This window comes from Triticum urartu, chromosome 3, assembly GCF_003073215.2.
Source record: "Triticum urartu cultivar G1812 chromosome 3, Tu2.1, whole genome shotgun sequence".
NCBI lineage: Eukaryota > Viridiplantae > Streptophyta > Magnoliopsida > Poales > Poaceae > Triticum > Triticum urartu.
In genome coordinates this window covers 575,463,386-575,481,427 of record NC_053024.1, presented here as the reverse complement: position 1 = coordinate 575,481,427, position 18,042 = coordinate 575,463,386, and the positions used below count along the sequence as shown (strand labels likewise).

The 18,042-nt window shown below is 49.6% G+C and overlaps 2 protein-coding genes across 3 annotated transcripts; both read left to right on the top strand.

Moving 5' to 3' along the window:
• The first annotated feature begins 1,827 nt into the window (after positions 1-1,827).
• Positions 1,828-13,012, top strand: LOC125545104 (disease resistance protein RGA2-like). The gene is made up of 2 exons (XM_048708970.1): positions 1,828-5,522; positions 12,909-13,012. The coding sequence occupies exon 1, from the start codon at positions 1,989-1,991 to the stop codon at positions 5,517-5,519; it is 3,531 nt and encodes a 1,176-aa protein (XP_048564927.1). The 5' UTR covers positions 1,828-1,988; the 3' UTR covers positions 5,520-5,522; positions 12,909-13,012.
• Positions 13,003-17,753, top strand: LOC125545105. 2 transcript variants are annotated; one of them, XM_048708972.1, is made up of 9 exons: positions 13,003-13,018; positions 13,237-13,689; positions 13,766-13,857; positions 13,952-14,026; positions 15,153-15,259; positions 15,345-15,400; positions 15,563-15,713; positions 16,195-16,509; positions 16,735-17,753. In XM_048708972.1, exons 2-9 carry the CDS (start codon positions 13,327-13,329, stop codon positions 17,592-17,594), a joined length of 2,019 nt encoding a protein of 672 aa, XP_048564929.1. In that variant the 5' UTR covers positions 13,003-13,018; positions 13,237-13,326; the 3' UTR covers positions 17,595-17,753. The 2 variants fall into 2 exon arrangements, with proteins under 2 accessions (XP_048564929.1, XP_048564928.1); XM_048708971.1 differs by lacking the exon at positions 13,003-13,018 and having other exon boundaries at positions 13,129-13,689.
• Positions 17,754-18,042: the final 289 nt, after the last annotated feature.

Here is an 18,042-nt window from a genome sequence, read left to right as displayed (position 1 = left end):
TCACAAGACATACTTTCATATTATATACATTTGGTATTGTAGATATAAATAGTTTTCTATATAAACTTGGTCAAAGTTTATAAAGTTTTTTTTTTGCGGGGGGGAGTTTGACTTTGTAGAAAATCTATATGCGCTACATTATGGAACGGAGGGAGTATTTAGATCTTATACTCCCTCCGTCGCATAATATAAGAACGTTTTTTACACTAATATAGTATAAAAACGTTCTTACATTATGGGACGGAGGTAGTATTTCTTTACAGAGGGAGTATTTATCAGGGAGCATCCATCGAAGTGGCCAGTGGGCAGACAGGACACATGCAGCACAGGAGATGCTGCGTGCTGCAAGCTCAGCTAAGCCGATGGGATCATGGCGCTTCTGCGTATCTCATAAAATCAGTCAATCAGCAGCATGAAGATAACGCGGGGGGGGGGGGGGGGCAAAATGCCTGGAGACGTGGACACTGAACCTGCTGCATCCGTTGAAGAACTTTCTCAGTCGCCTCCGCGCGGCCGCCTTGATCCGAAAAGGTGCCAGACAAGATCCTTCTTCTAGTAGTATTGCTATACCTTGGCGTAACCTCAAAAAACGCCGTAATAGCAGCTCTTCTTGTCATCTGCAGAACCGTGGATCTGTCAAGAAGATTCCAAACATGCCGATGATCATCCCCGATGTTGCCAAGTCAGGAGTGACCCCAAAGCACACTTGATCCCCACCTTAGGCCAAGCAGAAACCAGTCATCACTTCATCAAATAACTGCAAGAGATCTTTCTTTGTCAGCTCAGCTCATGGAGTGTGTTTTGCTTTGCATACACTCCAGGCCTCCAGCAATCTCCCCTTCCTTGGTAGCTTCACAGACATCACATTCTTCAGAATGGAGCACCAAAGGTGGTTACTATCTTCAGAGTTCCAATAAAGGCAGAAATTCACCTGAATCAAACAAGAAAATTACTAGTATAGTGATCATATCTTGGAAATACCAAATAGTCTTCAACTCTGATATAATTATATATGAAAAATATTTAAGCCAAGTTTCAGCTAAATCAAACAACAAAGTTCTGGTATAGTGAATCGTATCTTGGGCAAGCCAAGTTTTGATGACGTAAACTTGGGCTTGAACCAAGCACACCCTAACACCTCCAGGCATCATATCCTGAAGCCTAGAGGAAACATTGATTTCCCTCAAAAAAAAAACATTGATCAGCAGAATGTTTATTTTTTCACAGAAAGTGCCAAAAGTAAAACAACAGCAGCATCCCCATGAAAAGTTTTATGTATATCCATGGCAGTCATTTCGTTAAACAAATCGGATCTACAACTAAGATATTGAAGGAACACATCTTTTCACAAGGCATAAATAAGGCTATATATGTTTGGTTCCCATTATATTTGTATAAATTGACAACTGTGGAACGTACCTAAACATTTAGAAAAGATCCTGCTTTTCCTATGGCGCAGCCAAATAATTTTTATTACATATTCCCGTGTTTTCAGTTCATATAGGATTTATTTACCATGCCATGACACCAAATTTCTGTATTTTCCATTCTTGTGTTGCATTTTTGAAATTTCGCAAACCAAAGAGGCCCTTAGAATTATAGAACTGCTCACTTGTTTTTCATTTTTGTTCAGTGTCACTTTGAAAGGAACCTCAATGATTAGGTCCTGTCACTCGCAGATAGTGAGGTGTGAAAGCCAAAAGTTAGGTACACCGTACACCATCCACTATCCACCACCAAAGGCTCTCTGTCCAAAGGAGCAGTTAAATATCTCCAAGCCAGGGGATGGTTCTTCTCCTGCTTATTAATTGTTTTTAAAGACAATGAGTCTCATGAACTGTATTGCACGACCATAAGCAGAACCTTCACCTAACATGACTAGGCATAGTTAACCAGAGAGACACGCTTGCAAAGTTCAAACTGAAATTTTCAGAAGACCTTTCTGGCTTGGTTTCACATGGAAGAGAATTCATCACTTGCTGCTACTGATGCCCAGGATAAGGAAAATGCGTGGAAATGGCCAAGCACCATCGGGTGAACAAGTCAACACGTCCCCAAAAGCACATGGTCCTCAGTCCTCACCAGTGTCTACTCCTTTCAGCCTTTCTTCCCCTTCTGCCTTCTCACACAGTCAAACAACTGAAAAACAAGGAAACAAAGCTCCCATGGCAGCAGAGGCAATCTTAGGAGCCTTCATGCAAACCCTGTTCCAGAAATTGTCTGAAGCACTTCTCGACCACTTCAAGTCTTGCAGGGGCATCCATAGCAAGCTGGAGAGCCTCTCCCAGATTCTCTCTCAGCTACAGGCCTTCCTCGACGACGCCGAGGCAAAGCAGCTGGCAGACGCGTCCGTGCGGGGGTGGCTAGCGAAGCTCAAGGACGTCGCATACGACCTGGATGATCTGCTCGACAGGTATACAGCCAAGATTATGTATCTGAAGAAGAGGAAGGTGAAACTCTCCACCAAGGCAAGTGTCGGTTCCCCTTCTTCCTTCCTGCATAGGAATCTGTACCAGTACAGGATAAAGCGTAAGATTAGCGGGATATTGGAGAGGTTGGATAAAATTGCAAGAGAACGCAACACGATTGGGCTCCAGATGTTGGGTGAAATGAGCAGGCGTGAGACGCCGGAGAGGCCACAGTCAAGCTCTCTTGTGGATAGTTCAGCTCTGTTTGGCAGGGAGGGAGACAGAGAGGAAATGGTGAGGCTCATGCTATCTGATAATGGGCACAGTTCCTGCAATGTTTGTGTTATTCCAGTTGTTGGCATGGGGGGGCTTGGTAAGACAACTCTTATGCAGATGGTGTACAATGATGACAGAGTGAAAGAACACTTTGAATTGAGGATCTGGATCTATGTGTCTGAATGTTTTGATGGGAGAAAGCTAACACAAGAAACTCTTGAGGCTGCTGCCTATGACCAATCCTTTCCTAGCACCAACATGAATATGCTACAGGAAACACTCTCTAGAGTGTTGCGGGGCAAGAGGTACTTGCTTGTCTTGGACGATGTTTGGAATGAAGACTATGATAAATGGCTCAGCTACAGAGCAGCCCTAATTTCAGGAGGGCTTGGAAGCAAGATAGTGGTTACAACACGCAATGAGAATGTTGGCAGAATCATGGGAGGGCTAGAGCCCTACAAGTTACAGCAACTATCGGATGATGACAGCTGGTCCGTATTCAAGAGCCATGCATTCAGGGATGGTGACTGCAGCACATACCCGCAGCTGGAGGTGATAGGAAGGCAAATTGTGAAGAAGCTAAAGGGATTGCCTCTCGCATCGAAAGCATTAGGGAGCCTCCTCTTCTGCAAAGCAGATGAAGAGGAGTGGAAGGGGATACTAAGAAGTGATATATGGGAGCTACCAGCAGACAAAAATAACATATTGCCAGCTCTGCGGCTAAGCTACAACCATTTACCACCACATCTGAAGCAGTGCTTTGCATTCTGTTCCGTGTATCCAAAAGATTATATATTCAGTAAAGAGAAGTTGGTTAAGATTTGGCTAGCACTTGGTTTCATCAGGCAATCTAGAAAGAAGATACCGGAGGATTCTGGTAATGCAGATTTTAATGAGCTAGTAAGCAGGTCTTTTTTCCAGCCCTACAAGGAGAACTATGTGATGCATGATGCAATGCATGACCTTGCTATATCAGTTTCCATGGAACACTGCGAGCGATTTGAGGATGGGACAAGATACAAAAATGCCATAAAGACCCGTCATCTTTCATTTCCATGCACCGGTGCCGGGACCAAGCATTTTGATCCACTGTATGGGTTTAGGAAGTTAAGAACACTAATTCTCATGCATGGATACAATTCTAAGATATCTCGGTTCCCTGATGGTGTCTTTATGAAACTTCAATTCCTTAGAGTTCTTGATATGCATGGAAGAGGTCTTAAGGAATTACCAGAGTCTATAGGGAATCTGAAACAACTTCGCTTCCTAGATCTCAGCAGCACTGAAATAAAAACATTACCAGCATCTATTGTCAAGCTCTATAACTTGCAAATTATGAAGCTGAACAACTGCAGCTCACTAAGGGAAGTGCCACATGGCATCACTAAGCTCACTAATCTGCGCCACTTAGAGGGAAGCACAAGGCTACTGTCAAGGATACCAGGAATTGGAAATTTGATCTGCCTACAGGAATTAGAAGAATTTGTTGTCTTGAAGCGCCCCGGACACAACGTCACAGAGTTAAGAAACATGGATCAGCTGCAAGGAAAACTTACCATTCGTGGCCTCAACAATGTGGCTGATGAACAAGATGCAATTTGTGCGAAGTTGAAAACCAAAGAACATCTTCGAGCTCTACACTTTATATGGGATGAGGACTGCAAACTTACTCCTTCAGATCCACAAGACGAAGTTCTGGAAGGCCTTCAACCACATATCGATCTCAAGGAATTGATGGTTAAAGGTTTTCCAGGGGCGAGGTTCCCGAGCTGGCTTGCTACTTCATTTCTTCCTAATCTGCAAACCACACATATCTGCAACTGCAGATGCACAGTTCTCCCGCCATTAGGCCAACTTCCTTTCCTCAAAAATCTCAATATAGCAGGAGCAACTGAGGTGACACAAATTGGACGCGAGTTCACAGGACTTGGGCAAATAAAATGTTTTCCAGCATTAGAAGAGCTTCTGTTGGAAGATATGCCGAAGCTGGGAGAGTGGATTTTTTATGATGCTGATCAGTTGTTCCCTCAATTAACTGAACTTGGTCTCATCAATTGCCCAAAGCTGAAGAAGTTACCCCCTGTTCCACCAACACTTACAACACTGAGGATAGATGAAGCTGGACTTGAGTCACTTCCAGATCTTCAAAAAGAAGCTTGTCCGTCTTCTCTAACATTTCTATACATCAATGGTTGCCCGAATCTAACATCTCTGCGTGTAGGCTTGCTTTCACATAATCTGACAGCCCTCAAGAGTCTAACAGTAGCCCACTGTGAAGAGCTTGTTTCGCTACCAGAAGAGTGTTTCCGTCCACTTACATCACTTCAGTTCCTGCACATCTACGAGTGCCCTTGCCTGGTACCTTGGACAGCCCTGGAGCGAGGCTTGCTTCCCGCTTCAGTTGAGGAAATCCGTCTAGTATCTTGCTCTCTGTTAGCACATGTACTTCTAGATGGCCTACAATACCTTCCTCGTCTCAAGCATTTTCAAATTGCTGACTACCAAATTGCTGACTACCCTGACATCAGTAACTTTCCACTGGAGCTTTTACCTCACACACTTCAGTTCTTAGATATATCACGCTGTGATGACCTCCAGTGTTTGCCTCCTAGTCTGCATAAAGTCTCCTCACTTGAAACACTACATATCTCCAACTGTCGTGAGCTTGAAAGCTTGCCAGAAGAAGGTCTGCCCAGGGGGCTCAAGGAGCTTTACATCAATCAATGCCCAAAAATTAAGCAACGATGCCAAGAAGGTGGGCAGGACCGAGTCAAGATAGCTCACATCAGAGACATCGAGATTGATGGGGATGTTATTGTGCTTGAGCAGATATAGAAGGTGACACATTTTCTCATAATGACATTGATACTGCAATCATATACTCCCTCCGTCCCAAAATAAGTGTCTCAGCTTTGTACTAGCTTTAGTACAAAATTGTACCAAGCTTGAGACACTTATTTTGGGCGGAGGGAGTATATATTTTCCAATATTAGTCTCAATAAAGAGTTAAATTTCTGTTGCAAGCTGCAATTGTGATTAAATATCTAAACTGATGTGACGATGATTTTTTCATGAGCAAGCAGTTCGAGTTTATATATCACAACAGTCATAGGGTGGTTAACCAAACTAGGAGGAAAGAAACAAACTAGACCATCAAAATATTAAACATACTGCGAATTAGTTCTTTTGATAAATCTCTTTGCAGCTTGGTGATAGTAATTAACTACTATAGAAAGTGATTAATGACCACGAGTGTAATAGTGTACTAGAAAGTACAAACCATGAAAAGAAGTAGTGTTATGAAGTCGTAGATATCTTGTTTACAGATCTAATAGTGTAATAGTGTACTAAAAGTACACCATGAGTGTAATAGTGCACTAAAATGTACACATGCTGAATACTCACACTTGTACTTATCAGCTATCTGGGTTAACTGAGGTTGCATGGGAGAATTCTAAGTACAAACTAGATCTCAGTCCGAAGCATGGTAGCGCCCATGTGTGAGACATTCTAGGAGGTTTCCAGATCACGCTATGAGAATTTATCCCCAAATCATTGCTCATGGGAAAGGGTTCCGGATGTCCCCAACGGCTCCTGTACGGAGAGGCGATCCTACGGGCGACGGAGGGGGCGACGCGGGGGAAGCGGTGGATGGCCGGCAAGGCGCGGCGGAGTGGACGCTGGTCAAGTCCGGCGTGACGCCGGCGAGCGCTGCGCCCAGGGAGGGGCGGTGTGACGCGCCGGTGGGCGCTGGCGACTGGTCCGGCAGCCGTTTTTGGGCCCTGGCGGGGGAGGAGTCAGAGGATTCAGATGCGGAGGAGGTCGCGGTCGTCGACGGGGAGGGGACGGCCCGTGGCCCGTCCCTAAGCTCGGTTGGGGATTTCGTAGCCAGGGCGGTGGAGCTCGGGGGCTCGCTTCATCCTGGCAGGCGGCGTGCCTTCGCGCCCGGGGGCCGTGGTCCTCGCCGGCGTGTTCCTCCGGTCGGAGCGGCGCGTCGGGCGGTCCGGTCGAGGTCTCCGCGTTGGCAGGGTGCTGGCCTCTCTACGCCGGAGGCGGAGGTCGGGCTCCTACTGCGGGCGAGCCCACGGAGCCCAGGGGTGGCTGCTGCGCCGGCGGCGGCGGCCAGGGAGGCGGCGACAGCGTCGGATTTGCCAGGCCCTAGGGTTGGTGCCCTGGCGCTGGCGGGCCAGGTGGGCCGGGGCGGATCCCAGGCTACTCGGCCCACTTCGGATCCCGATCCATCCCACGCGCGGGCGGTCCGTCAGGGGCTGTGCAGCCAGGCTCCCACTGGGCCTGTGGGTGGCCGACCCGGTCCAAATGGCCCAAGCCCAGAGGCTCCGGTACTTAAGTGGTTGTGGCTGCCCAGAGGAACCCTAGATCCGTCGCTAGGTTTTCCAGCCACCAAATCGGAGGTGCGCCGTCTCGGTCACTCTGCTCGCTCCCTCTTCCCTACTCCCCCTCCGCTGCCCCTCGTGCGCTCCTTTGCCGAGGTGGTGGCCATGGGTTCCAAGGGCGAGCGGCGGTCGGACAAGCGCCCCCTCCCTCCTCCTGCTGCGGTGCCGGAGCGCGGCCGAGAGCGCGAGGTGCGGTCCAAGGCGCATGGCGCGGCGCACGACGGCGAGTCGGGTGGATGGGGGCCGCCGCTGGCGTGGTGGGTGAAGGACCAGGAATGCAAGAAGCGGAGGAAAGAAGAGCACAAGAGAAAGGGACTCGAGCTCAAGCGCATCGAGGAGATGCCGCAGTTCCAAGGCGACCGGATCGGCGACCCTTTCGCGTCGAAGAAGAAGAAGTTCAAGGCCGCGGGGCCGGCGGGCTCCAAGCCGCCGTCCTCGCTACAGGCGGGGTCGTCGAAGGGCACGGAGGCCGAGCCAATCCCGGTGGAGGACGCTGACGACAGAGAGTGCTTCAAGTGTGGCAGGGCGGGGCACTTTCAGAGCTCCTGCAAGTTCGCGCCTCTCTACATCCTCTGCTCTTAGGAGGGCCATGTCTCGGCTTGCTGCCCCTCCCGTGGCAAGCCGCTGCTCCTCCAGACCATGGGCCATGCCATCCCAGGAGGGGGCTTCTTCTGCCTGCAGTTCCCCGAAGCTGCTGACGACGCTCAAAGCGGTTTCGGGGTCAATGCCGCCATCCTCTCTACGGCCCCGGGCGTGCTGTCGAAGGAGATCTTGGAGGTGGAGCTGCCACATCTGTTTGAGGGAGAGTGGGACTGGCAGGTGGCCCAGATCGATGAAGATTGCTTCTCCGTGGTCTTCCCGGACCCGGCGATGCTGCGCATGGCGACCCGCAGTGGCAAGATCTTTCTGTCCCTCAACAACATTACCTCTCTCATCCGCGACGCCATGGCAGACGAACCCAAAGGAGAGACGATGCCCGAGGTCTGGGTGAAGCTCTGGGGCATTCCCTCCAAGCACCGTAAGGTGGATCGCCTCATGGCCGGACTGACGATGCCGAGCCGCCCGCTGGTGGTAGATGAGCTGTCTTTGATCCGCTCCGGCCCGGTGAGGATGCGTTTCGCCTGTCGCAAGCCCGAGAAGCTGCGAGGATCGGTTCAGCTTTGGCTCAACGGAGAAGGCTACCTCATCAAGCTTGAGCCGGAGCTCGCACCTCGTCGCGGGGCTCCGACACTTCCCCCTCCTCCACCGCCAAGCAACAACAAGAGCCCGGATCCGGGCGACAAGGAAAAGGACAAGGAGCATGACAAGGATCCCGATGCGAGCATGGAGGATGATTCCATTGACACGGCGGCATGGGAGAAGCTTGGCATCAGGGGGGCGAGCTCGCCATCGGCCCAGCCGCGTCAAGACCGGGCTTCTTCGATGGGGCCGATGGAGACGGACGTGGCCAACCAATACGGCTCCAACTTGGAGCTGGTGACTCTCCAGGCTCCGTCCGGGCTCGACAAGGGGCACACAGCCTCCTGCGACACTGGAGTGCCCGCGGGAGATCGCACGCCGATTCTGCTGTCCGTGAGCACCGTCCTCCCATCCTTGGTTGCTTCGCCGGCTTCAGGTGGGCACGACGGCAGCAAGAGTGGGTCCGTGCGGCAGACGAAGAAGCTTGCGGGGCGCAAGGTGACCACAGAGGGGATCAGGCCCATGGAGTCGCTGGGCGCGCCTCCTACGCCGAGGCAGTCGGTGATGGCGCTTGCCGCTCCCACCATGCTGCCCATTGGCGACGCGCTGCTCCAGGAGGCATCCAAGGCGGCCCCGATTGCGCAGGCCAAGAGGTTCAAGGCGGTGGCAGCGGCTCCGGTCCGCTCCAGCTCGCGCTCCAAGGGCGCAAAGGCTGGCCTGCCGGCGATGCAGCGGGCCCAGCTCATCCAGGCGCAGAAGAACCTTGAGACATCAGGTAACCCTCCCCCCCGTTTTACTATTCTGCAGTCCTTTTCTGACGATCATTTGGGTGAGGTGTTACGGGAGAGTGGAGTGGACGCGTCTTTCTCTGGGGGTATGCGCGAGCTGGTGCCTTTGTTACGAGCGACCGAACAGGCGCAAGCGGCGATCGCTGCAGAGGCAGCGGCGCGTGCAGTTCAGATAAAGCAGGAGGCAGGGGCTTCGCAAGCTCTAACGTCTCGGCCCAATGAGGTGGTGTTGGCAATAGGGGTTGCCCCCCCTCCTTCGCCTTGCAGGGTCAAGGCGAGGCGAGTGGCCAAAGCGGTGTCCTCAAGGGGCATCTGTCTCCGGAATAGAATCATCTAGATGCGGGCCATCTTTTGGAATATTCGTGGGTTCGGCCACGCGGGCAGGAGATCTCAACTGAAGGAGTACATGCGCAAAGAAGGGATAGATATTGTAGCTTTACAGGAGACCATTAAATCGGATTCCGACACCACGACCTACTATCTATAGACCCCCTGGAAAGGTTCTCCTGGTATCACCTTGCCGCAAACGGGCACTCCGGAGGTATGCTTTTGGGTTTCGACCAAGCTATATACGAGGTGATCGCGTGGGATGCGGGCACCTTTTTCCTGGCTGGCCACATTCGCCACCGTCAGACTCAGAGGGAGCTGGTGGTGATTCAGGTCTATGGGCCAGCAGATCACGCGCGTTCGGCCGCGTTTCTAGCCGAACTGCAAGCTAAGGTTCTTGCGGTGAGCAACACGCTCACGCCCCTAGTGGTGGGGGGCGACTTTAATCTTATTTGCTCGGGTGCGGATAAAAACAACAATAACATCAATTGGACGAGGGTGTCCATGTTCAACAATGCGATCGCCTCGATGGCTATTAAGGAAGTAGCTAGGTCGGGCGCACGCTACACGTGGACGGTGCTTGATAGAGTCTTCATCTCCCCGGAATGGGAACTGCTGTATCCGCTCTGTTCGTTAGTAGCAGAGACCCGGATCGGCTCGGACCATGTGCCACTTATCCTTGCCTCAGGGGAGGAAAGGATTCGCCGCAGCCCTCGTTTCTACTTTGAGACGGCGTGGTTCGAGTATCCTGACTTTGACTCTTTCTTTAGGGAAAAGTGGTCAGCTTGTGTCAGCCAGGTGGGTTACCAAAGGGGCCCAATGGACCTCTGGATCGCGGTAGGGAGCCGCCTCCGGGCTTGCCTCAAGGGCTGGGGAGCCAACTTGGGCAAGCAAGCGCGATTTCTAAGAGAGGGTATTCTAGCCGAGATCGTGAGTATTGACCAGCAAGCAGACGCTCGGCCGTTCTCCGAACAGGAGTGGGCTAGACGCTACGCGCTGGAGAATCAAGTTCAGTCCTTGCTGCGGGCGGAAGAGGAGTACTGGAGGCGCCGGGGAGGCCTAAAGTGGATCCTCAAAGGGGACGCGAATACTAAGTACTTCCACGCCTACGCCAATGGGAGACGGCGCAGATGTGCGATCCTCCGCTTGCAATCCGACCAAGGATTGCTGTTGACGCAGGAGGCCATTTCGCGGCACGTGTATGATTTCTATATCAATCTTATGGGGACGAGCGAAGAACAGCGTGCAGGGGTTCACGCTGACATTTGGGACCCTTCACAGCTTCTCTCAGAACGGGAAAACGAGGAGCTGGGACTAGCCTTCTTACCCGAGGAGATTGATGCGGCTCTCATGAGCATGAAGACAGATTCTGCGCCAGGCCCGGACGGCTGGCACGTTGCCATGTTCAAACACTTCTGGCCGCTTCTTCGGGGCCCAATCTTTGACGTGTGTAACGGTTTCATGCGCGGGACGGTAGACATCTCTAGGCTAAACTTCGGGTTCCTCTCGCTGATCCCTAAGGTGGCCGGGGCAGATAACATCCGCCAGTTCAGGCCGATCGCGCTCATCAACGTACCGTTCAAGATATGTTCTAAAGCCACTACCTCCCGCTTGGTCCCGATTGCGCATCGCATAATCAGCCGCACCCAAACGGCTTTTATACGCGGTCGAAACATTCTAGAAGGCTCTCTTGCGCTCCAGGAGATCATCCACGAGCTCAAACGCACCAACGAACCGGCTATTCTACTAAAACTTGACTTTGAAAAAGCTTACGACCGCGTGCATTGGAATTTTTGCGCCAGGTCCTTCTTAGCCGAGGCTTCTCGGCCATGTGGGTGCACCGGATTATGCAGCTGGTCTCGGGTGGCCAGACCGTTATTTCGATAAACGGAGAAGTAGGGAATTTCTTCAGGAACAAGCGGGGGCTGCGTCAGGGCGATCCCATCTTCCCGCTCCTGTTCAACTTCGTGGTAGACGCCCTTGCGGCAATGCTGCGCAGGGCGACCGCGGCTGGCCATATCAAGGGTGTGGTTGGCCACCTTATCCCAGGGGGGATCTCCCACTTGCAGTACGCAGACGACACTCTGCTACTGTTCCAACCAGACGACCACGGCATCGCTACGGTGAAGGCCCCGCTGTTAAGTTTTGAAGTGATGTCCGGCCTAAAAATAAACTTCCACAAGTGTGAAGTTCTGTCTATGGGGATTGACAGAGAGGAGGGGCTCCGTATCGCAGACCTCCTCAATTGTAAAGTGGGAAGATTTCCCTTTATATATCTGGGGCTGCCTCTAGCGCCACGTAGAGTGACGATAGACGAATGGGCACCACTAACAGGGAAGGCGGGGAAGAAGGTGAGCCCGTGGCGTGGCAAATTTATGTCCTCCACAGCCAGACTGGTTCTCACCAACTCGAGTCTTTCCTCGCTCCCCTTGTTTGCTATGGGGCTGTTCCTATTGGCAGAAGGGGTTCATGCCAAGTTGGACACGCCGCGGGCACGATTTTTTTGGGAGGGGTCGAACCTTAAGCGCAAATACCACATGGTAAAATGGGCTGCGGTATGTAGGCCCAAATCCTTGGGAGGACTAGGGATCACCAACACCAGACTACAGAAACATAGCGCTCATGTGTAAATGGATCTGGAAACTCTCGCAAGGAGCGACTGGACTTTGGGCTGACATCCTTCGGGCCAAGTACTTCCTCAACGGGAATTTCTTTGAAGGGGAAGCAAGGGGCTCCCCCTTTTGGCAAGACCTACAGGCCATCAGACCCGCTTTTGATAAAGGTGCTAGGTTCCAAGTCGGTAATGGTCGCTCCACCCGATTCTGGCTAGATTTCTAGGTGGGCACAGGCCCTCTTTGGGAAGTGTTCCCTGAGTTGTATGCTCTAGCTGTGGCGCCGGACCAGCGAGTGGCAGAGGCATTGGCTCATCCCCTGGCCATTGCCTTCCGCCGTAACCTGAACGAGCAGGAAGCAGCAAAGTGGGAGGCTTTGCTGCAACTCGTAGCCCCCGTGACGCTAACTGAGGAACGAGATAGGGTTTCCTGGCACCTCAATGCGTCCGGGAAGTTCTCCGTCAAGTCTTTGTACCACAAACTGTGCCAAGGGTCGGTACAGACAGTGGCTAAAGGGCTTTGGCAAGCCCCGTCCCTCTGAAAATCAAAGTGTTCCTCTGGCAGCTGTTACGCGATCGGCTTCCCACATCTGTTAACATTGCAAAGAGGAACGGCCCGGCCTCTGGGCCGTGTGCGCTGTGCGGGTCGCCAGAGAACGCGAACCATGTCTTTTTCCTTTGCCCGCTGGCGCGTTTTGCTTGGAGTGCAATGCGTGAGGCGGCCGGGGTCTCGTGGGATCCGCGCTCCTCGCACGAACTGGTGGCGCTCCTGGACTCGGTCCAGGGCCAGGGCAAGAGGGTGTTGTGGACTAGCATTGGCGCGATGCTTTGGTCCCTGTGGCTGACACGCAACAAATTTACCATCGAAGGACAGTTCCCGACGCACCCGGCTAATATTATCTACAAATGCTCTTTCCTCTTGCAGCAATGGAGTCCGTTGGTGAAGCCGAAGGACGCTGATCTCATGAAGCACGCCCAAGTCCGTATTCACCAGGTTTACGTCGCGGCTAGGGAGCCGGTGGTGCCAGCCTAAGGGTGGGCTCCCAGCGTCTACGTTCTAAAAAAAATTATCCCCAAATTACAAAAACAATTTGGTTAAAATTATTAAATTAATCCTCATTGTGAAATTTTGTCTCCAAGTTGTGCATCCTACCATCTGAATGTCGAATTTACAGCATGCGCACAAACTGAAACTGCAATTTGGTTGGCACAGTGGGGTCAGGCTAGGGTACTCACATGTTGGTATCGTGCAGGGTGGAGCGGACAATGTGAGCGGCGGCGCGGGCCTTCCGGCGGCGGCCGCCTGCCCGCCTCTCCTCCGACGAGGGGCGGCCGGGGAGGCCATGTGGACGGAGGCTGGCCACGGCCGCAGCTTCACGGTGGCCCTCAGCGGCTCGGGCAAATTGCAGAAAGCACCCTGCTCGTCGCTCGCAACGATACACACACCCTTGGCCCCACCCTGGCAGCGAGTCGTCGCCTTTTCCCCCAAGCGAAACGGCGCTACCCCACCGGTGGGTTTAGTAGGGTTTGGACTCGCCGCTCGCCTCGGCTCGGTTCCCATGGAGGCGGCGGAAGATGCAGGCGAAGCCGGCGGCGGCCGCTCCACCGCCCGGAAGCTGGTGCCGTGGTCGAGCTGGGCGGAGTGGCGCTTCGTCCGCGACGCCATCTTCTCCCCCTACCCCGACCCTGGCGCCGCTCTTCGCAGGGTAGGTATCCTCTTCCTGAAGGCCCCCCAAAATTATCAGGCGAGTGGTGAGAAATCTGACTCTTTCGTTGGCGCAGATCGCCGCGTGGCGGAGCAGGGGCTGCCTCCCGATCCCCGTGGAGGTCACTGCGGCCCTCTTCGAGATAAGGCTGCGGGATCCCTTCTTCCGGTATGCTGTTTTGATGCATAGTTCCAACCTTTTTCTCTTGCGTGTGGATGGATTTGGGACGAAGTTATATATGTGATAGAAAATTTTCCTTTAGGAATGGAGTGGCTTCGGATGATAAGCTGGAGTCGGACGAGATGCTCGCCTTGCTGTACAGTATGGCAATCATCAGGTGAGGAAATTCCTGGTGCTATGTGTTGAAAAATGAATAGACTGTTGATTTATCACGGTGCCAAAGGAGAAACGACGCCTTTTATCAGGTCGGTTCGAATGGGTGCCACATCTTGTTGTGCAGAGAGGTGGACTGTGCAAGCAATTTAGAGAACAAATTAGTATTCGTGAGTTGATGTTCTTAAAGCTGTTTTTCATATTTTTCATGTGGTTCAGAATTCTTCTTGAATAGGAGTTTTTGATGAAAGAGCATAGTTTACTTCTGCAGATCATCAGGAGCTTAATCATAGTCGTCCTGATGCAATTGAACTAGAAGGCCGCTAGAAGTCTAGATCATACTTTGGTGTCAATATATTGTGGTCCCATTTTTCTGGAACATGCGTCAAAACACCGGTCTGTTGTATTTGATGGATGCCAAAACGGCACGAAATCTAACCAACCACCCTGGTGGCACTGACCAAAGTTGCTCTGCTTTAGTTTTTCCATAGTTGATTTCAAAATTATCATATGTTGTTCACTTCCATCGTATTCTTCTGCTCAGTTTGTGGTTGCTGCCGGAACTGCGCTTATCCATTAAGCTGCTGTGAAAGAAAGTTGTGAAAAATATATTGCTCTATTTAGTATCATACAAGTTGGGGTAGGCTAACAAAAGCCTTTAGTCCCAAAGAAGTTGGGGTAGGCTAATTTAGTATATCATACAAGTTAGATAAATTTTGTAAGCCGGCAGTTTCACTTTCCTCACATATGTCTGGAGCCATCTGTTTGCAACTTGATTGTACAGAGCTATCCAAATACACAAGTGTCTCAACAAGATAATATTATCATAATCCAAAACAATGTCAAACGGAGTCTTTGTATTAGTTATGCATAATGCATTGCTATGGTCAGTACCAGCCTCATGTCTCAGAGGAAAGAGTGCCCAACTTAGCACCAAGTAGTTACTGACACTGCAATCTAGATGCACATATCAACATTACTGCAAATTCTTGCTTTTATTATTTTTTATTTCTGTACTGTAGAGCTCTAATGAGATTAAAAACTGAATGTATGCCTGATCAGGGAAAGACTTCAACAGCGATGACTATGTACAAGGCTTATTTTCTACTTTTGTTTAATCTTATTCCCAGGCTTGTAAATGGTTTTATGGAGAGCCCGCACAAGGAAACTGGTCGTTCAATATCTGATTTAGCTGAGACTGTTGGAGTACCACGAATTCTCGTTGACATTCGTCATGGTTAGTAATTTTTGTCTATTCCATCTAGATTATTTTGCACTATTCTAATTCAGTCCTAATGAAGATATATATCGCATGCATGCAGAGAGTTCACATCGCGGCATCCCCTCTCTGCGACTGCTACGTTTGGCAGCCATTAAAGTACACTGAGTTGATTGATTAGTATTTCTAGGACATCTAGCTAATTATTTTATTTCTCTCTGGATGGTGGCTTTGGTATTAAATCAAATAACATAATTTTTAGAGTTGCTGGTATGTTTTGTCAGTGATTCTGCATCTTTAACAAATTGGGATTACTTTCAGGCATTTGATTGGTTGAAGTGCAATTACTGGGATTCCCAGACTAGTGCAATTCCTGATGTTCGACTAGAACTAAACTCAGTATTGCATGACATCGCTCAGTCCCTGAAGGGAAAAGATTCTGAAAGTGCAAAATCAGGTTCCAAAAGGAAACGTGAGTATCGTCATCCTGTAGCATGAACTCTGATTAAGCTTGGCACTTGGGCTTGTTCTGTTTCTTTGGGATATGGGTTGTCAGAAATAGGTCTTCTCTGCTTTGGTTTGCCCTCAGATTTTTCTGTGTTCAGTAAGAGACTAATGCTTTCTTGATTACCAAATCTGGATTGAGTTAGTGATATCTTCCATTAATCTGAACTGCCCAGAAGTATTACATATATTAATGCTGGAATAACTGTTCTTGTCGTCATCTGTTTGCTGCCATCTATTGATCTGCTTTGTGAATATGCTCGAGTTAATTTGTTTTCCACCACCTGATAGTGACATGAATATCAATTACTTGTAGTATTTATGACAAAACTTTCGGTAGTGCTTCAAGCTATGACAGAATTATTTATAATTATAACTCTCTCTCAGCCCAGTGTATCTCATGATCAGCATAGCTCAGTATTAATTGAGTTTTGTTTTCTAAATTGCAGGTTCCCAGAAACATATTTTAAATGCCATCAAATATGTACGTCAACTTTACTATACATGTCCCACTGAGGCTGTCTCTGTTCTTTTGGAGTTTTGTCAGCTCGATGCCCCAGAAATCTCTGAAAACAGCGATATACATCAATCTGATAGTTTGGATGTGAATCACTCATCTGATGTTCAAATTCAGAATCAAATATCAAATGGAGATATGAAAACCATTATAACAAAACTATCAGAAAAAGAACCAAGAGTGCTTCTTGGCTTACTAAAGTCGGTAATTGAAATGATTGAGGCCAGGAACGACCTTGAACACAAAGGTACTGCCCTGATATTTGGGTGTCCTAATTTCAGTTTTCTACCATCTCTGCAACCTTATTTCCTTGATTTATACCATGATTTGCTTCACATCACAATCCTGGACTGGATGGCTTGCTATGTTTTATTTCATTATTCAAACTTGATGCTAGCATTTCCGTTCACGGCTCTTGTAGACTTTTGTTTGTACAGATATACTGGTCTTATTAGTTTCGTTATATGTATAGGTGGATCATATGTATGCCTGCCAGCTGAGTCATCAACAATGAAAAACTTGTGCTCCCTGGTTCTATGGATTGTCACAAGCATAAAAGAGTTAAAGGATTCCGGCCGTATTGGACTTGTCCACGAGATAGGAGTACTCTCTTCGGACAGGAATGCGGTCCCTCGTTTCTGTCTCGCAAAACTTCTGCAGAAGTTATTGAGTTTGCCCGCTATAGGTGAAAGATGCATTGCAGATGCAGCACTATTGCTGATTGAGATGGTCGGCAATAATAACATGAAGGAGAAACTGAGGAAGCTTCCTTTGTTGTCCCTGCGAAGGTCACCGAAAGATACCCTCCTTGAATCCAGAATCTTGTCCAATGGACAAGAATCGGTTGAAAGCGCAACACAGAAGTTGGAAGCGTTCAAGTTGCAGTTGAGAAAACCAGATAATGCGAGTTTAGCTGAAAATGGAACTGAGGGAACGCTTAACACAAGCATGCCAGAGAAACGTAATAGGTGGTCTATAGTGAAGTCCTGGACCCCCTGTCCGCTAGGAATGATACCTTGTTCATATAGTTCAACTGCTGTTCTTCCCGTCCTTGATGTCATTGATGATGAACTGAAGCATGACACAGCAGAACATGGAAATTTTGAGCCTGATGGTCAGATTGAAATTTTCGACTCTTATTCTTACCCTGAGCAGCAGTTGGATGGTGAAGGCATCCTAGAAATATCAAGATCGCCACCTGAACATGGGATTTCTGATATGCCAGAAATGGCCTCTGGTCTCAGGGGTACATTACTGGTTGGTGGCGGGTGGAAAAAGCTGACCGAAGAAGAGTTGCTCTCCATAAAGTCAAGCATGAAAATTTTGTTGTAATATTGGCTAGTTATTCGCCCCTCATTAGTAAAATATTTCTCTTCTGTAAACGATCAAACGTTAGCTTTTACTGGGGCATGACAAAACCCTCTTTAATCAGTTTTGCTCAGTTTCTTCACTATTTTAGATAACAGAGACAATTTTTTTCTTTGACCTGAATTGAGATTTTGTTCTGTTATCACTTAAAATGTTTTCAGTGCGAGTAACATAAATCTGTTTCTGGGCGCTGTCAAAAAGGAGATCAAGTGCAAAAGTCCAACTTCTTTTCTTTGGCGGATACAACTAAAGTATCCACTATGGGGACATCTCGTTGCTCATCTGACACGAACTCTCGCACGGGGCGATGCCGTCTTCTGCACAGCCCATTGAAGTCACGAAGACATGTGTTTGCGTCAGCTCCGTGCTTACTAGTACTATGTCTCTAGGGCCACCAGTTTCAGGCTATGTG

Coding starts and splice junctions, on each gene's coding strand:
- LOC125545105 (XM_048708971.1), top strand. CDS start 13,144: ATGTCGAATTTACAGCATGCGCACAAACTGAAACTGCAATTTGGTTGG. Junction 13,690..13,765: donor CTGGCGCCGCTCTTCGCAGG/GTAGGTATCCTC, acceptor TCGTTGGCGCAG/ATCGCCGCGTGGCGGAGCAG. Junction 15,401..15,562: donor TACGTTTGGCAGCCATTAAA/GTACACTGAGTT, acceptor GATTACTTTCAG/GCATTTGATTGGTTGAAGTG.
- LOC125545104 (XM_048708970.1), top strand. CDS start 1,989: ATGCCCAGGATAAGGAAAATGCGTGGAAATGGCCAAGCACCATCGGGT.